At 43.8% G+C, this 24048-nt stretch overlaps 1 protein-coding gene across 7 annotated transcripts in view; it reads left to right on the top strand.

Moving 5' to 3' along the window:
- The window catches only part of FGFR3 (fibroblast growth factor receptor 3), a 62441-nt gene that overhangs the window by 24383 nt on the left and 14010 nt on the right, over positions 1–24048 (top strand). For 4 of the 7 annotated variants that reach the window (XM_087938070.1, XM_026720455.2, XM_026720454.2 and 1 more), the window contains exons 2-7: positions 2302–2565; positions 11361–11426; positions 17496–17665; positions 18922–19045; positions 20469–20659; positions 23285–23429. In XM_087938070.1, coding sequence (XP_087794196.1) covers positions 2302–2565; positions 11361–11426; positions 17496–17665; positions 18922–19045; positions 20469–20659; positions 23285–23429 — 960 coding nt within the window. Of the gene's footprint in view, positions 1–2301; positions 2566–11360; positions 11427–17495; positions 17666–18921; positions 19046–20468; positions 20660–22194; positions 22346–23284; positions 23430–24048 lie in introns of all 7 variants that reach the window. The other 3 variants (XM_026720452.2, XM_026720451.2, XM_087938068.1) reach the window with 1 other exon arrangement.

The following is a 24048-nucleotide window of genomic DNA, read 5'->3' as shown; positions in this document are numbered from 1 at the left end:
AGAGAAAAACTTCCAACGGATGTTTTAAAATTCAATTTTGTTGCTTTCTGTGCCACAGTTTTAATGGCATCAGCAAACAGTTGGATTCTTCCATGCAGTTGGTCCACCTGGCTCAGGCGTGAGGAAAAATGGTGGCAGACTTCACTCTTGGCCCTACTTTTCCATGAGTATCTGCAATTGGTACACACCCGTGGACACCTTCTTCCTGTACCCCCCTCCCTCCTCACAGGCCATGGGTTTCTTGGAAGAGGGACTTATGAGGAGAACTTCAGAGAAGGGTCTAAAGTTGGTATAAGACTTCGTAAGACTTGGACTCTTGACACCCATGAAATTATAAGGATTAATATGTATCCTGCACCCTGAGTCAAAAAGAGGGCTGTGAAAATATTTACACACCCTTCACATCCCGGACATAAACTGTTTCAACTCCTACCCGCAAAATGACGCTATAGAGCACTGCACACCAGAACAACTAGACACAAGAACAGTTTTTTCCCAAAAGCCATCACTCTGCTAAACAAATAATTCCCTCAACACTGTCCAACTATTTACAAAATCTGCACTACTATCACTATTAATCTTTTCATCACTCCTTATCACCCATCCCCTCCCACTTGTGACTGCATGACTGTAACTTGGTTGCTTATATCCTTACAAGTTATATTGACTGTTTCCTAGTATGATTGGATTGCTTATTGTATCCTATGACTATCACTAAGTGTTGTACCTGATGATTCTTGACTCTTGATGAATGTATCTTTTATGGACACTGAGAGCATTTGCACCAAGACAACTTCCTTGTGTGCCCAACCACACTTGGCCAATAAAGAAGTCAATCTATCTATCTATCTATCTATCTATCTATCTATCTATCTATCTATCTATCTATCTATCTAGTCTATCTAGTCTGTCTATCTGCCTCTATCTATCTCTGTCATTTGGCCAACCTGCTAATAGGAGTCCCAGAGGTGCTTTTTCAAGAGGCAGCTGGGTTTTCCGGTCTCCATAGACATCTACTAATACAAGGTGTGCTGAGAGCATACAAAATGTTTCAGGAGCCAAAAGTGGAACTCCAGAAAGGGGATTGTGATTATGTTGCGCTGACTGAAGTCTGATCCAGTCTAATTTGTTGCCTCTTGAGTTAGTTTGGAAGATTAGCCCAGGAAAATACGCACCTTTCTTTTCTTTTCCTCCCAGAGAAATACCTGTAATCTCCCAGGAGGACAATTTTATTATCCTCAGTGCAGAGATTTCCAAATGGGCTGCGTATTGTTCTTCCTCTGTTTCACTGAAGCTGAGGCAAGGACTACCTACCTTGAAAAACTGATGGTGAAAAGCAGGATTGTGTGTCCAGAGGTGGAATTTCAGGAAGCGATGAATGAAAGGAAACAACGACGCATGAGGACACCCTTGTAATTAAACTGTGACACCGTTTAGCAGGTTGCCGTTGGGATGTTGGGCATAGATCCTTCTCAACCTTAGACTAGCCTGGTAACTGTGACATTCTTGGTCAATTTGGCAGAGCAGAGGATTTGTGGGATGCCTGCATGAGAGGCAGTTCTTCAGTCACGGGGAGAGAAACCGGTCCTGTACGCACCTGAGGTTCATATTCCTTACGATGCGCACGCTCTACAGGTCCATCCTGGAATGGAAAAGCGATTTATAGTCTAGAAGATAGGAAACAGCAACCAGAGGAAGGGGAGGAAGGAGCCGATTGAAGGAAGCAGGCTGGGAAGATGGAAGGGAGGTGCGCTGTGTGCAAGTTTGGCTAATAAGAGCTTTAAAAATCTAGATAAGGATTGAAGTGAGAAGCCAAAGGAGCAGATGCAATGATAACAGAATAACAGAGTTGAAAGGGACCTTAGAGGTCTTCTAGTCCACTCCCCTGCCCAAGCAGGAGACCTTCTGCCATTTCAGACAAACAACCGTACAGACTCTTCTTAAAGGCCTCCAGCTATGGAGCCCCCACAATTTCTGGAGGCAAGTGGTTCCACTGGTTAATTATTCCAAATAAGCAATCAAAGATTCCTTGGAACTGATAGCTAGCTAAAAAGAAAACCATGAAAAATCATTTGGAGAGAAGCTCACCTACATACTGATCTTTATCCCATGATATGATTGGATTATCCCGGACAAAAACTCCCTATGTGGTTGCTAAGAATCAACAGGGACATGATAGTACATAATCAGTCAGTGTTTTTGCACCATTGAACACCATCAATGCTACTGTATAATCGGATTTAATGTATCTCAAAGGCTCGAGAACCTGATGAGCTTTTTCTCAAAATACCTTTCTTGCAGATGATTTAAGAAGTGAAGCGGGTTTCCTCGAAGCGTTGGTGGTTGGAAGTGGTGATACAGTTGAACTTCAGTGCAGTACTCCGGACTCACCTGTATCGCTCCTCTGGTATAAAGATGGCGTTGGGATTTCACCGACCAACCGGACTCATTTTGGTCAAAAACTCTTGAGGATTATAAATGTGTCCTACAATGATTCAGGCCTGTACAGCTGTAAGAAGAGGCACTCGGTGGAAACGCTCAGGAACTTTACGGTCCGAGTTACAGGTGAGTCAGTAGCAATAAAGGAGAATTTATTTGTAGCTCAGGGTTGAAATTAGAGGTCCTTGGTGCTCTCTGAGCTTGGTGGTTTTCTTGCAGACGTTTCATGACCCAACTAGGGAACATCATCAGTGTTAGAATGGAGGAGGAGGAGGCATGGAGGACGACTGTGGGATCCTTGAGGGTCTCTGAGTTTGCCTGTTTTCTTGCAGATGTTTCATGACCCAAACAAGGTAGCATCCTCAATGATAGAGGGGAGTGGGGTTTGTAGAGGAGGAGGAGGAGGACTGTGGGGTCTTTAATGCATCAGTCTGGTTGTTTTCTTGCAGATGTTTCCTTACCCAAACTAGCTAATATCATCTCTAAGCTAGCAACACCAGCACTGATGATGTTCACCCAGTTTGAGTAAGGAAACATCTGCAAGAAAACCACCCTCAGGTGAGTCAGCCACGTCAGTCTGAAGTCTCCTTAGTTTTGTCATTGGACAGCCACAAATGTTAGAATGCCACCTCAGGTCTTCGTCAAAGTTTGCCTTCAATAAGGGATCCCTGGTGGCTCTTAGGATGGCTCCCCATATCCCGAGCCAGAGGAGGAACGTTGAATGGGATCTTTGATGGTCTTCCAGTTGAACATTTGGACCCCCTCCTGTTCCAGCTTGCTATTGAAGCAACCTGCTTCGGCCTGCCAGGGTGGTCTATGAAAGACCCTCCAGCCTGGCTAGCCAGTTAACATTTCCCGTGTTCCCGTGCGGGAGTGCCTGCCTTCACCCTGGCAAGATTCAGGCCTGGGCCATCTACATTTAGGAGAGGAGAGATAGAATAACATCTGAATACAGGATCCGCTGTGGCCGTGCCAGCTGGGGACATCGAGCCTGTTACGCCCGCTCTATTGTGATGCCCTTTTTTCTGTGGCTTCTCACACAGATTTAATAGCCTCCTTAATGCTAAATTATCCTGGCCGGTTTGGTGAGGGGAAAGTTTGCCTCTTACTGGCGGATTTGTCTGCAGAGAAATGCACAATTGGGGTTGCTTTGCAGGGCGAAATGTCGAGGCTTCCAAGTCGTTAAATATTTACACTTGTTCAATCCGGCTCCATCACAGCTCAGATTAACCAGTTCCCTTACCTCTTTGTGAATTTTAATCCTTTTATTGTTTCCCTTTGTGTATGGCGCTTCTTACTGGTAAGTCTGGGTTTCTTTTTGACAGTAAATAAAGGTTATTGCCATTCCTTATGTTTGTGTTCGCACAAGACTCTTGATCCTACTTAAAGGCTCGTTTTGGAAGAGTTTTACCCCAGCGATGTGAGTTGGTACTTTTGTCAAACTCGGCTTTGATGAGAAAGGATTAATATATAGATTTCTCACAAGGTCTCAGTTAAAGTCGGTTCTTTCTTTGGGTGACAGTAGAGTGCATCGTTTTTGCTTATTGATTGAATGCATTTTAGTAAGTAAAGAGGCAAAGGCAAAGAAATTGGAATGGAATTATATCAATTTCATTTTTGTTCGTATTTATTGGTTAGATTTTTAACTCCGTCTCCTCCAAGAATTCAAAATGTCTCCTCCTAATTTCTCTCTGTGAGTTGGGTTTGAGAAACGATGGTTTCTGGTGAGCTGCAAGGCTGTGGGCCTAAACTGGTGTGTGTGTGTGCAGTCTGTTAATCCAATATATGATCCCTGCACCAGATTGTTTAATAATGTAATTCTCCTTTGCATCTGTAGTATTTCTCCCCTTTAGCATATTAAACAGCAGAATTCAGGAACAACTTTCGGAAAAGATGCCAAGAGCATCCACCCTGTACCTGGAATTTCACATTATGTACCCTTGAATTCTAAGCTAAAATAAGTTAAATTTAGGCTTACTGTTCACGCAAGTGGTGGAATGCTCTCTGAAACATGGAAGGACGAAGGCGAAAGGGATTCAGGGTAGTTGTCTGAATATGTTATTCAAATCCTATTTTTTATTCCCAGCAGGGATCATAAAAATATCCCACATGAGCGCATGCAAACCGTTACCAAACATTCTCCGAGATGTTCTGTATTTGTACGTGCAAACCGGTTATTGTATTAACCTAACTTTAAGACTGTAGTGTTCATGTTATTTCAAGCATTCTTTCATGTGTTTACCAGGGCGGGGCGTTTTAATACGTTGTTCTGGAGGTCATGTAAATAATTACAGGGAGGTTTATTAATTTTACTAATCAGTTTAATCGATGAAGTGGGACATTTTATTGGTTTTCTATTGAAAAAAAAAAGGGGGGGGTACTGGTGTCCGAAGCTTAGATAATTTGTTCGTAACCTGATCCAAATAATTTGAATAGCAAAAGTTTGAGTTTAATTGCCAAGAAACAGTCTGAATCAAAGTCTTATTTTGGAATTCTGCACGTTTTTAAAAACCTTCTTCAAAATCTACATGATGCAAAGTAAGATAAAAAATCATTTTACCCTCCCCAAAATATGTACCTGCTATTTTAAGATGACCCCATAATGAAAGCTCTTTGTGGTAAAAGGGTCAACATTATACAGTATATTTCTATTAGTATTTCTGTTTAAAATATATATTTGCATTATTGTGCGAGTTTTGAACCCGATAGCCCAGCAGGAACTCCAGTACTTCTCAGGAGTTCAGCCTGATTAGATTAAAACTTGAGTTCTGATCTTCTTTATTCCACACACCCATTGTTCTCTAAACTGATTTAAAGTACTCTTGTGGAAGGAAGAGAGAGGATTTCACACTGTAAATTCCCCCAGAAGCTAAATTCAGTGTCATCAGACGTTTTTCTTTCTCCAAACACTCGGAAGATACCTGGATCATTGGCACACTTCTTCATTAATTTGCATTAAAATGGAATAAAGTCATGCCGTAGGGTTTCCTGCCTAAGGTCCCTTCCAACTCTCTTATTCTATTCTATTCAAACTTGCCAGTCCTAAGAGTTTGCATACCAAGCGAAAACAAAAGACTGAAAGGACAATCCAAACTTTTAATATACATAACTGAGAAAATGATTGCTATAATCCAGTGACACGAATCCGAATAGACTCCAAATTATAAAATCAGGAGATAGTCCATGAATTTTAAAGGGGAGAATAACTAAGCCTCGTACCTTTTAAAAAAAAACGTCATGCATTCTTCCATAGATTCGGATTCTCTTATCTTCTCATCCTTTACAAAGTGGTACAGATTAATGTCTTCCTGTAAAAAGAGACTCCCTTGAATGTAAGATTGATGAATCAAGGTAGGCCCAAGTTAAGCCCAAGTTAAGCCACGTGATCCCTGTCTCTTTCTCTGCCTTCAACCGCATTCTGCAAGCGACGCGAAGCCTATTGAACGGAGCAGCCCCTGTTTGTGAATGAAGACCTGAGGCAGAAAGGCATAGATACAGTTCAGTTCCTTATTTAGACAAACGATTGGACCCCGCATTGTGAATGTTCAGGCCAAGAGGAATTGGAACTGGAACAACCAGTAGCTTAATATGCTTGGGAAATGGTGCGAGACAAACCAGGAGCCAAAACCCATTGTTGCCGCTGAATGAAGAAGATTGATATACCATCTGAAGAGAAACCAAACTCAGAGGGGAAGCAGAAATATGTGTCTCTGTTTATTTGCAACCCGCCGTTTCTTCTGAGCTCAAAAGCCTCTTAAGCTGGCTGCCGTTTTTCCAAAAAGTCGGCTGCTTTGACAAGGAGAGGCAGCGTCAGGAGCGCTGAAAATCTAGCAGGTACCTTGTAGCCCTCAACAGCCTCAACCTTGACTAGTGCCAAAGCCCAATTTTGCTGTCGCCAAAGCCCAAGCAACCGTTGTGGACCCATCTAAGATCTTCCGTAAGAGATGCCACACGTAGGCTCACAAGATGTCCTTGCTTGTTTAGAAAACAGATGTTCTGTTGGGTCTGGCTGGATATAAGGCACCCCTGTAGTAGCACAGGTGAGGTTTCTTGGGGGACCACCTGTGTTTACGTTCAGTCAGCCATCTCGTTCCTTTTGAAAGGATGTGGTTGGGTCGGTGCTTCAGGACAGAGGTCTCCAACCGTGGCCACTTTAGACTGGTGGACTTCGACTCCCAGAATTCCTCAGCCAGCTTTGCTTGAGGTCGAAGTCCACAAGTCTTAAAGTGGCCAAGGCTGGAGACCCCTGCTTCAGAATAACAAGAGGTGGAAGGGACCTTGGAGGTCTTCTAGCCCAACCAACTGCTCAAGAAGGAAACCTTATGCCATTTCAGACAATCCCCCCTCCCCTTTTAAACATTTAAAACCATCCCGTAAAAAGGCAGAAGGAAACTAAGAAGGCCGTTGGCCTCTGTGATGCTACCTTCAGAGCGTGGCGGAGGAGGGTTGGCTGCCCTGGAGAATCCCCCAATTTGCAACTGGTACCACTAGCTTTACATTAGCATAATCTGCTTTTAATGATTTTCCTTGGCGTCTTAAATAGGTCTGCATAAATGATGCTGGATCCTTGAAAAGTCGGAGCTGAACAAGCAGCTTTGGGACTGTAAATAAAGGCCTTTTCCGCATTTCAAAGCCGTGTGGGCCAGTGGAAACATGCAATCCTATTCCCCCCCACCCAAAAAATCATGTTTTACTGCTGCACCATGTATCTCATGTCATACGCAAAAGATCGTATCAAATTAATATTTAACATACAGTAGTTACTTAATGTGGAGTTTAGTGCCCTCTTGGTTTAATCTTCAACTTTTAAAGCTCCCCTGTCTGAGTCCCTGGGGACATTTTTTAAAAAAAGACGGGGGACATTTCTGTGGAGAGATAAACAGACAATCGTTTTCTTTGGGTGTACTCTGTCTCAAAGCAGCCACCCTCCATCCATTTTTAATCTCCAGGGAAGAGAGAGAGATGCAGAGCAGATCGATAATGGGGCCATTTTAGGAGTCACAACTGCCCAACTGATGTCCCACCACTATTTTATAGCCCTGCGCAACGCACACCTGAAAAAAAAAACCCCACCATCTACATTTCGATGCCCTACACCAGGGGTCTCCAACGTTGGCAACTTTAAGACTTGTGGACTTCAACTCCCAGAATCCCTCAGCCAGCAGACCAGGCAACTTGGGCAACTTTAAGACTTGTGGAATTCTGGGAGCTGAAGTCCACAAGTCTTAAAAGTTGCCAAGGTTGGAGAGCCCTGCCCTACACCAGTGTTTCCCAGCTGGAATGACTTCTATTTATGTGGACTTCACTTCCCAGCATTCCACACTCAGAATGGCCAGAGCTGAGAATTCTGGGAGTTGAAGTCTGGTCAGTTGGAACTCTTCACCGGTTGGGAACCCTTCCCATATACTAAGATAACCCGGTTCATGGATTAATCCTGCCCAACCAGGACGAGGAGGTAGAATAGAATAGAATAGAATAGAATAGAATAGAATAGAATAGAATAGAATAGAATAGAATAGAATAGAATGACAGAGTTGGAAGGGGCCTTGGAGATCTTCTAGTCCACCCCCCTGCTTAAACAGGAAACCCTACACCACTTCAGATAAATGGTTGTCCAACCTCTTCTTAAGAACTTCCAGCGTTGGAGCATTCACAACTTCTGGAGGCCAGTTGTTCCACTGGTTAATTGTTCCAACTGTCAGGAAAATTCCTCCTTAGTTCTAGGTTGCTTCTCTCCTTGAATAGCTTCCATCCTCAGGTGCTTTGGAGAATAGCTTGACTCCCTCTTCTTTGGGGCAGCCCCTGAGAGATTGGAAGGCTGCTATCCCGTCTCCCCTGGTCCTTCTTTTCATTACGCTCACTAGACACACCCAGTTCCTGCAACCGTTCTTCATACGATTCCCCATGGGGGCTTATGGGCCTTTGAGTTGAAGGCTTCCACTTCTTTGGTCCTCCTACCTCATGGGTTCACACATCCCCAGGCGGAAACCTCCGGGAAGGCTGCCGTCTCTCTTCTTTCCACATTGCCCCATGCCAAAACCACGTTGATTCGCTCATGATGTGCCTGATTCCAGCGACAGTAAACAGGAAAGGGAAGATAAGGCCCTCCCGGAACAGAACCCAGAGCCCGAAGCCGAGAGGGACAATCCCAGGATCTCAAACATGAAGATAGCAGGGAGGCCACCCATCGTCTGTACTCAAGTCTCGATTTAATCACTTTATCAGCTCCACAGGGGGTTCTCACAGATGTCTCAATTTCCTTGAGAAAGTTTCTCAACTGGAGAAATTGAGTGATGTCCCAAAATCTGCTGGGTTTTGTTTTTCCAAATCTTTCGGGCAGCCGTATTCAGAACACCAGCATCCAACTTGGAAGGGACCTTGGAGGTCTTCTAGTCCAACCCCCTGCTCAAGCAGGAGACCCCACATACCGTTCCTGACAAGTGGCTGCCCAGTCTCTTCTTGAGAGCCTCCAGGGAAGGAGGACCCACGATGTCCGGAGCCAAACTATCGCACGTTGATGAATGATTCTAACTGTTGGAGAAATTTCTCTTTCGCTCCAGCTTGCATCTCTCTTTCATGATCTTCCACCTGTTACTTGCTTAATTAAAATTCTTTTTGTTTTACACCAACTGCCCCTGTAACTGTTCCAAACTGTTTCGCTGCAAAATTGTACCGTATCTCAAAAGGAGCATAGCAGGCAAGACTGATGAGGAGGTTTGCAGATCCAGAACCAGCGTAGAATTCTCTCTTTCCTCTTGGAAACAATGATCTCTACGGAGAGTAAACTTTTGGGGCAGGCAAACCAAACATTAGTCGTTGTTCCAGCTCTAGGGGCCGCTGCTCACCTCCGTGACAAAGCTGAAGAGCCAGCGCTGTCCAAGAACGTCTCCGTGGTCACGTGGCCGGCAGGACTAAACACTGAAGGCGCATGGAATGCTCTTCCCTTCCCACCAAAGGGGTCCCTATTTTTCCACTTGCATTTTTTTACATGCTTTCCAACTGCCAGGTTGGCAGAAGCTGGGACAAGGAACGGGAGCTCACTCCGTTACGCAGCGCTAGGGATTTGAACCGCCAAACTGCCGACCTTTCTGATCGACAAGCTCAGCATCTTAGCCACTGAGCCACCGCATCCCTCTAATCAAACATTACATTATATGGAGAGAAGAAAAAGGGAGGAAACTTATGTAGTCCCAGGCAAAAGAACAGAAAAATAAAAGTTGTCCTATCTAGGTTGCCAAATCTCCTTTTTTTTGGAAGTATCCGTGTCCAAACCTGGGAGTTCCCCAGGACTTGAAGTACATCTTAATGAAGCTTAAATTGCTTCAGCTTCTAAATGACGGTTTCAAACGGGAAAAAGAAATAATGGTTAATTAAAAAAGGCTCCGTGGAAGCCGTTTTACTTGGTGTGACCTCATGCAACCGTGATCATACAGAAAAGAGAAAAGAAATGCTATATTATATATTGCTGGCACGCCCTTCCGAGGAACGTTGAGGTTTCTTAATAAATATTTCCAAAGCCTCTGTAAGCAAACACGTTCACATGTTCTCAGTAGGCAGCTGTAGAAAAGAGTTTCAGGCGACAATGCAGATTGAAATCAGTCCAGAGAATTGGACTGACTCTCCTGGCATTTCATTTGCAGAGAATTCTAATGATTTTCTTCATGAAAAGAATGTTTGTGCTGAACACGGACAAAAAACCACACACACACACACACACACCTCTCACCCTATTTAAAACGACCTTAGATTATTCCAGATTTGGAAAGCCAAATCGCTTCAATATGCTCACCAAACGAAAAGTCTAACTGAACAACTCGTGAGTTAGAGTGTTTATAATGTTGATTTAATTTTATTGTGCTTTATTTAATTCTATTCTTTTAAAGGTTGGTTTTCTAAGCTGGAAAAAGCAGGGGGCTGCCTCTCATTGTACGGCCAGCTTTTCTGAGGAGGAGGAGGAGGAGGAGGTGAAAGGAGGATACGCAGGGGAATTAAAATAAATAGAGAGGAAATGGGTGCAGAAAGAACGTGGCTGATTTGAACCCTGAATGGAAGCATGTCAGTCTAATGTCAGTTCAAAAGCAAAGGTGCCCTCTAAGACACAGGCCAGGCCAGGCCAGGCTGGAACATAAAACATAGGGTTGGAAGGGAACTTGGAGGTCTTCTAGTCTAACCTCCGCTTGCGGACGACTTTATGCTTTAAATCCATTTTTGGTGACATTTTGTACCTTGGGCATATTTGGAGATGTGTGATGAGGCCATGAAGAAAGGAAAGCCTCACGGAGGAGATATTTTTTCATGGAGAAAATATTTGCTGAGGTCCCACTAATTATATGATGATTGCAAAAGTGTATCCAGAATATTGTTTTCGGAAACAATTCTCACCTCCTTTCTTTCTTTCTTTCTTTCTTTCTTTCTTTCTTTCTTTCTTTCTTTCTTTCTTTCTTTCTTTCTTTCTTTCTTTCTTTCTTTCTTTCTTCCTTCCTTCCTTCCTTCCTTCCTTCCTTCCTTTCCTTTCCTTTCCTTTCCTTTCCTTTCCTTTCCCTTTCTTTCTTTCTTTCTTTCTTTCTTTCTTTCTTTCTTTCTTTCTTTCTTTCTTTCTTTCTTTCTTTCTTTCTTTCTTTCTTCCTTCCTTCCTTCCTTCCTTCCTTCCTTCCTTCCTTTCTTTCTTTCTTTCTTTCTTCTTTTTTATTAAATATTTATTAAGTAAACATTAAAAACAGTTGAACACAGTGCGCCTTTCTTGGCTGTCATTTTAGCCATACATAGTATAGCATGGAAATAAATATAACAGTTAATTTTTCCTTTTTTCCTACGTTGTTAATGTAATGTTGGTTACATATTTGTTTCTATTTGCATCTATATACATCTATATACATATTTACAACCTGGCTTCCTACACCTGTTTTTCTTTCCATTTCAAGAATCCCCGTCATCGGGGGATGACGAAGAGGAAGATGATGATGAAGATGACGACTCTGAAGACCGAGGTAAATATCATCCAAGAGAAGCAAAGGCGCGAGAGAGCCAGCATTTATAAAAGCCAGTCCTGAATCAGATCCCTCTGGTAAAGGGGCATTTTCTGTTTACCTCTGTTGGGAGTTCCTGGGGTTGGAGAGAAAGTCTGTGGTCCTGACTCTCAGCCTCCTGGGAGAAAACATTTGCTCAGAAGAAGCACCCAAAGGGAGTTTAGAGCAAGCAACCCTCTTCTGTCCTTGAAGCTCCTTCTCCCTTTTTGTGAAAGGGATGGATAGATGGATGGATGGAAAGGAGGGAGGAAGAGATGGCAGATGGATGGATGAGGAAGGAAGGAAGACAGATGGCAGGTGGATGGATGGATGGATGAATCAATGGATGGATGTGTGCGTGGAAAGGAGGGAGGAAGGAAGGAAGAGAGATGAGAGGTGGGTGGATGAATGGATGGAAAGGAGGGAGGGAGGAAGAAGGAAGGAAGGAAGAGCACAAAGGAGGAAATGAATAGTAAGCAGCCAGTTATGAGTTAGTAAGGCCACCATAGTTTACAACAATCTCTCCGGGTCTGTCAAATGGCGATGCCTTTCCTTTTGCAAGACCCCGAATGTTGATCAAGTTGTTTGTCTTTCTTTTTAAAACACCTAATTTTAAAACCACCCCCGTTCCCCACAGTTTGTAAACAGAGCTTGAATTACTTTTTTTTTTAAAAAAAACTTTGCCAAGGATAAAAATATAATCCGCTTGCCATGTATACAAATGTTTCCCTTCTTTCCACCCTTCTGCGTTGCCTACTCCCTCTGTCGAACGCTTACTTGGACTGGGGGCAAAACCTGCTTTCCCCCGCACCTGTAGTAGGCCTGTGAGTAGCTACCCGGCTGGAGTTTCAGCCTTGAGAAACAGGAGAGCCCCTTGACTGCCCAGACCGGCCTCTTCCCTCTCTGAGAAGGTTGCAGTTGGAGACGCTAAGATGGCCTACAGATGCTGGGAAAAAATAAACAGATGAGGATGAAAGCTACGCAGCTGGGAAAAGAGACCCGGAGCCAAGAAGCCCAATAGCCCAGTTAGCCTAGCCCCCCCCCCCTTCTCCGGCTTTTCGGCTTCTTATTTTTCCCCTTAGCGCCAGGGAAAAGGAAGCTATTCATTAGGCCAGTTTTCCCTCAATCTTGGCAGCTTCAAGGCGTGTAGATTTCAACTCCCAGCTGGCTGAGGTATTCTGGGAGTTGAAGTCCACAAGACTTAAAGTTGCCAAGGTTGAGAAAAACTGCATTAGCCCAAAATCTCTTTTTTAAAAAAAAAAAAAGTTTCATTTTTTTAAATATTACCAGAATGCTCGGGCAGAGAAAGGGCTATTGCTTAATGATAAACCGTTTGCAAAAGTGGGAAGAAGCAGCTCTGTCTCTTATTGTGGTCTCTCTTGCACACCAAAACACAGATTAGTTCCCCGGCACGAATATCCCTTTAAGGAGTGCAAGCATAAAACCTCAGAATAAAAGGCTCTCTAGGGGATGAGTTAAAACAAGTGAGATGGTTCAGGCTGCTGTGTCATGACTTGGTTCAGCCAGACTGAATGATTGCAGTGTCATATATTACACAAGGGTGCAGTTATTGCATACGTGGCATGTAGCCACATGACCTAAAGCATCAGGTTGAAGGTTGGTGTGGATGAGCCAAAACTGTGTGCATAAGTCCAGTGATGGCAAGACTGGCCAACATTTTGTGGCAATCAAAGAACCATTCTTGCTACATTGACGCTGGCCAATTGTTGGCCAACTGTTCATCAGTACATTCTTTAGGACCACTCTTAGAAATAAATACTTTTCATTTTCTTGGTTATTTGCCCTCAGTTTCCATACTTTTTTTTGAGAGAGAGAGAGAGAGAGAGAGAGAGAGAGAGAGGGGGGGGAGGTCGGTCTATACATGGACAAGTTGGGAAGTTTGGAAACACTTGGGGAGAACATTTGTTTGGGGAGAAATGCTAAGGTTAAAAATGTGAAGACAAGCCTCTTGGGACAAACAATTCACTCTCTCCCTGAAACTCCGAAACCTTGTCATTTGATAAACCAGGTTTGACAGTCTGATGTTGAGGCACTGGAGGCCCTATCCAAACTCTGAATTGCCCAGCCTTGTTTCAGAACAATATTTTGGAAGGAGATTGCTTCCCTATCCGCCTTGAGCGTTTTCTAGAACAGGAGTCTCCAAACTTGGCAACTTTTAAGATTTGTGGACTTCAACTCCCAGAATTCCTCAGCTATTCATGCTGGCTGGGCAATTCTGGGAGTTGAAGTCCACAAGTCTTGAACAGTTGCCAAGTTTGGAGACTCCTGTTCTAGGGCATCTAAGAAATGTTCTCACCAGGTGTTTTTCTTATTTTAGTCACCTTCTCTCTGTGTGTTCTTCTTAACTATTTTGGTGAACATCTACAGGTGTTCTGGGTTCTTTGTCTTGTCTTTCCTTTCCTTCAGGCTTCAGTCTCCGGGAAGATTCACTTCAGAAAGCATAGGTTGCGTGCTCTTACATTTTCCAGCCGCAGATGGCATTTCGTGTTGTTGTTTTTTGCGATTGGGCAGGAGACAGACTGTCCAGTTGTGTCCGTGTGATCAGCATTTTGTCCAGCCGGCAAAGCTAATCTTCGTGGCTTTGTGCTCATTGTGGGGATGTAGTCTGGCGTTTGCTGATTGTTCTCCGAAGCCACCATCCCATGAAATTGCTTTGGGTCTGTGCTCTGAATTGACTCTTAATTGGGAAATCCCACAGCAAGATCCCTTGCCAGTAATTATAGCTGCCCCAAAACATTTCCTTTGTTGGGACTGTTGGAGCCAACTCAGCAGATCCGCTGCCCTCTCCAGCCAATGGCTCCTCCCCAGGACCTTCTGACCTCAGGAGAGTCACATTTCCTGTCCGTCATCCGAGGTTCAGCTTTGATCCCCCAGAGATAAAGAAGGGGAATGCTTCGGTCTGCTTATTTCCTTCTGTTGCCTCGTGGGGTTCACTCAGGAACATGGTTACAGTTTGATTGTAGTATCAACTTTTCACTTGAAACCCCAGCCTGAAACTTTATTCTATGATAGCTCTGATAAATGTCTAAGGTAGGATCCTCAAACTTGGCAGCTTTAAGACTTGTGGACTTCAACTCCCAGAATTCCTCCTCCAGTCATGTCAGCTCAGGAATTCTGGGAGTGGAAGTCCATACATCTTAAACTTGCCCAGTTTGGGGACACTTGGTCTATGCAGATTCTCTGTCCTCCAGGTCATGGTTGTCCCAAAGGTGATTTTTCAAGAGGCAACTGGATTTCTGGGTTTTCTTTGAAGGCATTTCGCTTTGAAGAAGCTCCTTCTTGGATGAGAAGCGAAAGGTCTTCAAAGAAAAACAAGAAAGTCCAGTTGTCTCTCGAAAAAGCATCTTTGGGATAGCTATGATTGCAAAAAAATAATCTATCGTGCTTGTAGGGTGCGTTGCCCATACTTTGGGGGCAAATTTGCTTTGTTCATAGACAAACACTCAGAGGATCTAAAAACCTGTTCTTACAAGGAAACTTCCTTTCCAAGTTCTTGACTGAAAGAGGACAACTTATTATCATCTGGAGCTCAAGTCAGTCGATCTGGACCAAAGCTGGAGTTTTGCTTGTTTTTGTAAATCTACAGATCTCCATTTTGATGGAGGCAGCTTCTTAAATACATACATTGACAGTGCTTATTTAGACAAAATATACAAGTTGTGAGATGCAGTGGAAATGTGGCATTTCTCCCTTTAGCCATGATGGTTTGTACTTCTGTCATTTCTCAAGGCTGTGCTGTGGGATTCAGTGCATTTGTTCCTTTCAGTAGGAGGCGTCATAGATGTTGTTCATTAGTCAGTAATGAAGTTGAAGTGCCTTTCACCACAAATGCCTGATCAAAAGACTACTAACTAGATCAGGGGTCCCCAAACTTGGCAACTTGAAGACTTGTGGACTTCAACTCCCAGAATTCCTCAGCCAGGAAGTGGCTGGAGAATTCTGGGAGTTGAAGACCACAAGTCTTCAAGTTGCCAAGTTTGGAGACCTCTGTACTAGACAATTGGAGGTACCTGCTAGGATAAGATATGGTCAGGATAACAGAGTTGGAAGGGACCCTGAAGGTCTTCTAGTCCAGCCCCCTGTTCGAGCAGGAGACCCTAGACCATTCTGGGCAAGTGGCTGTCCAATCTGTTCTTGAAAACCTCCAGCAATGGAGCATCCACAACTTCTGGAGGCAAAGCTGTTCCACTGGTTAATTATTCTGTCAGGAAACTGTCAGGAAATCTAATAATTTGATGGCAATAACAAGCTCAATAGCTCTTTGTTTATTGCATTCCTCTTTTGTTGGAAGTTTTGGAGTTTGTACTGAGCAAATTTAAGTTACTCTAGTGTCTGTCTTCCCTCAAAACGAGAGAAAACTGACACTTCATTTTGAACAAAAGTGGATAGAGGGATTTGTTGGAGTGTAAAAACTGGATTTGTGAGCCGGTGTAGCTGTTCTACCCTTCCTGGTCTGGGCAAGGCAATTAGACAACCTGCCCCATCAGCTTTCGTTTCCTCATTGTCTGCAGGTCAACACCAGCAATGCAACGGCGTCTTCTCTGGATGTGCTGACTTGTCTTTTTTTTCCTCTGACCAAATCCCTACTTTGAGTGAACTTACTGCTCACCCGTTTGTTTGTACCAACACTAACAAGAAAAAGAAGTCAGCTTGTTTTCTGTGATGTTGGCTTTGCAACCATCTCAAGGTGTTTTTCCAAAAGGCAACTGGGCTTTCTTGGTTGTTGTTGTTTTCCTTTGAAAATGTTTCGCTTCAGTCAGAACTGAAGAGAGAAGAATTCCCCCAAATTCAAACTCCAGCAAGAGTCCAAAAGCTCAGAAGACAAAATCTCTGGTCTGGTGACTGACCCAGATTGGATCCTGCAGAACTGAAGAAGCTTCTTGGATGAGAAGCAAAATGTTTTCAAAGAAAAAACCCCAGAAAGTCCAGTTGCCTTTTGAAAAAGCATCTTTGAGACCTTTGTGACCTGAATGACTGAGAAATCTCCACAGACATTTAGCTTTCAAGTGACTAGAGGTGAATTCACTCAACCTGTTTTTCTCATCTTCATGCTAAGCTTAATTGTGCTCATGGAGGGATCATTTTACCTAAGGATGGGTGACTTGTAATCCTCCAAACCCCAATCAATATTCAGGTTTTTTTTTAAAAAAAATATTTTTTAAATTTTAACAACAAATCCATCCATTCAAACAGTGTGTCGACTGGGTACATATCTTGTGCAATAATAATTACAATTACAGTTATAATTAATTCAAATTTCTTACTGTAATGTCAGTAACTATATTCTTATTTCCAACTATACCTAGTTAATCTTAACATTATCCATCTTAAATTTCCAACCACTGGTAAAATAAATCCCATAATATTTAATTTGTTCTTTTTTTTTTAATTGCCAAAGTTAATCTATTCATTTCTGCACATTTTAATATTTTCTTGATCACATTCTCTTCTGTCGGAATCTTTTCGCCCTTCCAATTTTGTGCAAATACTATTCTAGCTGCGGTTAATACATGAATGATTAAATATACATTTTCTTTACTATAAGTTTCAGGCATCATCCCCAGAAGAAATATTTCAGGTTTTAAATCGATATGTTGTTTTATCATCGTTTCCAACCATGTATGTATTTTTGTCCAGTATCTTTTGGCTTCTGTACATGTCCACCACATATGGTAATATGTTCCTGCTGTCTGGTGGCATTTTCAGCATTTAGCTGATCTATCTTTAAACATCTTTGTCAGTCTTGCTGGCGCTAAAAGCCATCTATAGAACATCTAATACAGATTTTCTTTATGCCCTGTTGACATTGTTAATTTATAATTTCTGTCCCAGAGTTTCTGCCATTTATCTAGTTCTATAGCAACCTTCAGTTTTGATAATGCTGCCTACAACTGCGGGAAGCCGCTGTTCAGTTCAGCTTAGAAGGCCATCCCTGGTAGGAAGCTGGTGGAGATAAGACCCTCTACCTCAGGAGCTGAAGGCCTGCAGTCTTTCTCAGGTGACGTCTCTCATTCTGCTTTGTCTTTGCAGTTGCACCTTATTGGACCCATCGTGACAGGATGGACAAGAAGCTTTTGGCGGTACCAGCTGCCAATACTGTTCGTTTCCGGTGCCCGTCAGCTGGCAAGCCGCTTCCTTCCATATACTGGCTGAAAAATGGCAAAGAATTCAAAGGGGAGCACCGCATTGGAGGCATCAAAGTAAGCCCTCATTCGTGGGTGGCACTGGGTGGCCACCCATCTTGCTTACTCAGACCCAGAGCTGGCCTTCGTTTTTCTCTTGAGGGAACCGCTTTTTAGAATAAATAAGTAGACACCCCGCCCCCTGGTTGCTTCCTGAAACTCCATGAGCTGCTTTGAGGGTATTCTTGAAATGCACCAGATGCTTTGGAGGCTTGTGAATTAGACCCAGAGGTTACACTAGTAGTAAGTGTTGATATAGAAAGAAAGTAATCTATTTAATGAGCATGTATGTGGATAGGTAAGTGATAGATCGATCAATAGACAGACAGACAGACAGACTGACATAGATACAGTAGGTAGGTAGGTAGATATGGTAGGTAGATACGGTAGGTAGGTAGGTAGATGATAGAATGATAGATAGATAGATTGATAGATAGATAGATAGATAGATAGATAGATAGATAGATAGATAGATAGATAGATAGATAGATAGATAGATAGATAGATTAGATTAGATAGATAGATAGATAGATAGAATAGATTAGATAGATAGATAGATAGATAGATAGATAGATAGATAGATAGATAGATAGATATTGATTTTTGTTATATGGTATATGTTAATGTGAACTTTCTTAAACATAAGTATGAGGTTTTCCGACATAAATCCAACTTCTAACTTAAATCCAAGTATGGTAGTTGACTTCATCACTTTCATCCAGTTGGGTTGTATTATTCAAGAAAACACACAGCGTTATTGTGGATATTATGGAGAGTTATGTGTCAAGATGCTGTTGGGTATTCAGTAGCGCATCTGCACAGTTTTATGCTGCCAATGAGGGAACATCGTCTAGATCAGGGTTTCCCAACAGTGGTGACTTTAGGACACAGGATCAAAAGACTGGAAGGGACCGGAGCCTTTTTACTCTCCTGATCCATTGGTTGTCTAGTCTACTTTTGATGCAGCATCCACAACTCCGTCAGGCAAGTCCTTGTTCTTACCATCAGGAAATTTCTCCTTGCTTCTAACTTGGGGTCTCCCTGTGATGGTCTCCCACCCATCGCTGTGAACATCAACTCTTGTTGGGTTCTCATTCCAAAACTGGGGAAGGAGATCTAGTCCTGGCCCTGTTTCTGGCGCATACGGGAGAGCGAGCGACACCCACTTTTATGCACCTCACATTTCAATTCCAGAAAAAGAAGGTTCTCGCTAAGAAGTCGCTTTCTGAAGGACCCAGGCAAGCTTCTACTGGTCTCTCTTTTCCTCTTTTCAGCTACGGCATCAGCAGTGGAGCCTCGTCATGGAGAGCGTCGTTCCGTCAGACCGCGGCAACTATACCTGTGTGGTCCAGAACAAATACGGTGTAATCTGGCATACGTACCAACTCGATGTTCTTGGTAAGTGTTGTTTTAAGCTTTGCGTCCAAGATCCATGTGGTGCCACTTGGCATTCACGGTTCCCCACCTGCCCCAAACTGCATCCTCTTGAAGAAAGAAGGAATTCCTCTTGGCTACTGCACTTCTAAAGTTGGAGAAACTGTTGGAAAGTAGATTTGCTGAATTGAAGGAGTCTGAGAACCAGTTTTCCAATTTCCCTTCAGTCTCAGGTTTTCAGAATTTAGAGGAAGCAGGATTTTTCTGGTGGCAGGTAATAATAATAAAAAGGTAATATACTATATCTCTACCGCAAAAGAAAAATAACCTAAAAATTAATGCACACACAATTTTAAAAACTACACATAGTGGTAGTCCCCAGTTAGAGTCCTCTTGATCTGTAAACCCCTTCTTTAAATTATTATTTCTATATAAAGAAGGTTGTTTTTTTTAATTGCCCAGATAAAGAAAACTGGATGAGAAATATCTGTCCCATAAAAATGTTCTCAATATTGTATTGATTTTCTTTAAGTATTAGTGAGGAATTAACGTAGGGCTTACTCTGACTATATGCATCACTCTAGATGCCATATTTATTTTAACTATTTTTATTAGTCGATATAAGATGTTTATATCAATATAAACTTTATATTGTTTAGAGCGTTAAAGATACAAACAGTACATTATCCAAGCATTTTAAGAGGATTCATAATTTTATTTTAAAGTGTTGATTTCTTAGATCTGGAAACATATTAAGATATACTACAGTTTATTGAATTGATAATTTATTGAGAGGAAAATGTAGGCAAAGTCTGCATATAATAGCTTCATAGCTTCCACTGCAGCCCCAGTTTTATATCCTAAATGCCCTTTGACTATGAACTAAAACGGGTCAACACTCCTAAGGCCCAATTCAACACGAGAAGAGCATCCTCGTTGGATTATATGAGAGATCAAAATAGATGAAGACATGAATCCAATTGGAGTCATTCCAGTTCAATTAATTCAGATACCACATTTTAATCCAACGGATGAAACCCTGAGAAAATTGGTGTGTCACCAGACATGTTTCAAAAATTACATCCACGCTTCTTCAGAGGAGTTTGCTACATCCAGTTTATTCCGCTCCTAGTATAGTGATGGTAGCTGATGATAGCAAACCTTGTTGCCCATTTGTGAAGCCAGACTGAGTAAGGCAAGCGTGTACTTTGTGGTTTTTCATTCCGGTTTCGGTCCACCTCTTCATTTCCACAGGAGTGACGGGAATTGAGCAACGGCTTATGCAGGCAAATATTATATCACACCTCGGTATTGTGGTTACATAGGCCTCTTGCAACAGCTAGCCGCAGGGTCGTGGTGTGCTGACAGAGAGCTTTTATTGGACAAATGTTGCGTAGAGGGGTTTACTCATTGCCCGTAATAAGTTAGCTTCCTCTCCTCTCTGCAGAACGATCTCCACACCGCCCCATTCTCCAGGCAGGGCTGCCTGCCAATCAAACGGTGGTGGTTGGGAGCAACGTGGAATTCCACTGCAAAGTGTACAGTGATGCTCAGCCTCACATCCAGTGGCTGAAACATGTGGAAGTCAACGGAAGCAAATACGGGCCGGATGGGACGCCTTACGTCTCTGTCCTGAAGGTTGGTACACACCGCTACACATGAGTCTTTTAAGGCTGGAACCTACTAGAACGAGGAGATATTTACAGGGCGTCATTCATAACAACCGCTATCAGATTAACCCTGAGATCTGCTGAACTTGGAAGAGCCAGGGTTTAATCCTGCACAGGAACTGACCATGTGACCCTGCCTGAGAGAGAGAGGGCCAGAAATGGGGGAAAGCTTGAGGTCCACAGAGATTCTCCATCATCCAGGTCACGGTTGTCCCCAGAGGTTCTTTTCCAAAAGTCAGCTGGACTTTTCTTGGTTTTGCTCCTTGACAGCGGAAAGAATTGAAGAGGCTTCTTGGGGGGAGAAGCGAAAGGTTTTCAAGGAAAAAAGACAAGAAAGTCCAGTTGATTTTTTAGAAAAGCGTCGCTGGGAGAGGCTTGATGTAAATGTGAAACTGTTAACCTGTTTAGCTCAAGACGTTACTGGTTGTCTCAGGGTTTATGACAGCGAACATAATCATCCCTCAGAATTAATATAAGGATTATCTGCAGAGGTGGGGGCAGCTCTTTTGCCATACCTTAGCCTTCCCCAAAGGATCTTCATCTTTCACGACCAAATTTCACGCAAGCAACGAGGAGAGATTGCTTTCAAAAAAAAGCTGGTTGTAGTTCCTTAGCCAAGCCGTAGGATGCCTTGCTAGTTTCCATCACTGGTCCATGGACGACTTGATCTCTGAATATAGAAATTGTAGACATTGGAGGCTATAAAATGTCCTTTGCCTTCAAAAAAGAGGGGAAAAGGATGATTCATAGATCATTTGACTGTAGATTGCCTGGCATCGATACTGAAGAAGCTCTTGAACAGACCATAAAAGTCTGTGAGCACCTTGAATTCTACCCTTGTTACTTATCAAGGATAAATTTTGCACGAGTAAGCGTTGCTCACGCTTTAATCCACTAACTGCTTTGATAGATCGTGCAGTAAATGCCTCCGGATTGCAGCCTAGGAATTGATCAGGGATCAGTTGGGAGAAAGACCGTGAGAGTAAGAGGAAGGGTAGACAAGGACGGCGGTGGAAGGAGAAGGAAGAGTTGGGTTGCCCTGCTAAGCCTCGGAAAGAGGAGACGGGGGTGGGGTTAGGGCAGCCAGCTTCAAATGTCCAACCCAATGGGACCCCTCCAAGAAGAACCTCAAGACAACAGTTCTCCCTTGGGCTAGAGTGCAGAATTTGGAGGGGCGGGGAGAAATGGATCCAAGAGATCAAAAGGCAAATTCCAGGGGGGGGAATTTTCTTAGGGGCAACACCCCTTCGGTAGGGAGACCCCTGGCGTGGAGGGAAGGTGGGCCCTTCCTCCTGGATAGGTCCAAGCAGGGGACCCAGGCGCCATCTCTCTCTTGAGGGCTTCACGGTGGACTTCTGCACCAAGAGAAGGCGCCAACACGGAAGTTCAACCCAAAGAAAGGGACGCCGAGCCGAGTAAGAGCTTAGCCAGCCCCGCCTGTCTAACGTGTGATGGAGAGAGGTTGTTGGGGTACTGAAGTTGAAGTTTTTGTCTGTTCTGCAGTCTTGGATCAGTAAAAACGCTGAAGCCGATGTTAACCTAAATCTATTCAATGTGACCAAACAAGACGAAGGCGAATATCTTTGTAGAGCCAACAATTTCATAGGCAGAGCCGAAAAATCATTTTGGCTCCACATTCACAAACCAGAAGCAGGTAATTCCTCAACTCTGTCCCAGAGGCTTCGCAGCTCTGCACGAACGAGCCGGAAAAAAACAACAACGCTTCCAACTGCTAGCCGTTACTCTTCCTTGGGGTGCTTATGCCCCTTTTCCCTCCTCTAGGTCTTTGAGATGATGGCTCTGACCCTTTTTTTTCCCTCCTCCTAACTTTTAGAATAATGAAACGCTTTTATGAATCGTGCCCTCGGAAAAATTCCCACACGAATGACTGTCTTGGAATCTCCTCTTCCTCCCGGGTGTGAGATTATCTGGCTCTTGGTCTGACCAAGTTCTCCGTCGGCTCTTTTCACAATCCGTCCAGCTCCCTTCGGCAGAGCGATTGGCAGGCGCTCCCGTTGAAACCCTTCGCCACCCAGGCCAGGCGTTGGGAGGCCCTTCCTTGTTTCCAGGGCTTTCCCCCCCACCCCAAAAACGGGCCAGGAAATGTCCTGAAATCTTCCTGAGAGAAGAAGCCGGGGTTTCCTGGATGGGTGGGTGGGAAAAAGAACAACCTCGGGATGAATTCTGCAAATTAAACCATGAAAAGCTTTTCTCCCCTAAAGCCACGTTGACCCGCTGGCCTTGAGTCCTCCCTGCTTGTCTCGGCCTCTTCTCGTTCGCTTCTCCGCCTCCCGAGACAGTCAGAGTTTGAAGGGAATTTTTCATTTCGGACGCTTCGCCTTGCATGCACCCTTAGTGGGACAGAGTCGGAGGCTGGTGAAGGGAGCTGGTCACTTTGGAAGCCAACCATGGTTGTGGCGAGGGAAGCAGGACAGGCCACCGAGGCCCTTCCGATCGCCGTCTGCTTTGGAAATTGGTCTGGGTGATCTTTTCTGGGAATTTTGCTTATCCTGTTCTCCTTCTTCCTTCCCTCCTTCCTTCCTCCCTCTCTCTCTCTCTCTCTCTCTCTTTTGTTTTGTTCTTTCCTCCGTAGACAGCGGGTGTTAACAAAACGGACAAAGAGCTAGAAATTCTCTCCTTGCACAATGTTACTTTTGAAGATGCCGGGGAATATACTTGCCTGGCGGGGAATTCTATTGGTTATTCACATCACTCTGCTTGGCTGACGGTCTTACCAGGTATTTCTGCTTGGTCTCCTTTCCCCTCACCTTTGGCCTCTGAAGGCCCGGGAGCCCTTTTGTACCAAGGTGCAGCTCTTCAGCGGGAGATGCGCCTTGCGTTTCAGGACAGCCCCGTTTCATTTCATGCAACTCATTATTTCAGCGGCGATAAAATGACACAGTTCTACTCTGGAGTAAGCGTGAATGATTAGCCTTTCTCCAGCTGGGGGAACCCTGGAGGTGCCCCTTTCAGAACCGTTGTGGATGCAGCACTGATGGTTAGACAGCTACAAGAGTGAGAAGAAAGAGGCTGCCACGGATTCAGTGGAACCGTTGCGAAGGCCATTGTGACTTTGGGGTCTCTCCCGGGGTGGGGGTGCTCCAAGAAGTTCAAAAGTCTTTGTTTCACACCACTTTTAAGCTGGGGCATTGCTGAAGGCTGAAGGCTCACTATGTGTGGAGTGGTTTCCTATTACTGGATTCCAACTTTCACTGGCTGAATTGCACCCACGTTTAATGTGGAGAACACAAGGCTTCTTCTGGGAAGCCCTATGAATCACTTGTGGGCTCTCTGCTTCCGTGCTCCATTTCTCACAAGGTGGACCTGCGTGAAGGGTCTTGCTGGCTCACCCCCCCA

This window comes from Pseudonaja textilis, chromosome 8, assembly GCF_049901715.1.
Source record: "Pseudonaja textilis isolate UNSWEBS1 chromosome 8, rPseTex1.2, whole genome shotgun sequence".
Lineage (NCBI taxonomy): Eukaryota > Metazoa > Chordata > Lepidosauria > Squamata > Elapidae > Pseudonaja > Pseudonaja textilis.
This window is presented reverse-complemented; position numbering and strand designations above follow the sequence as displayed.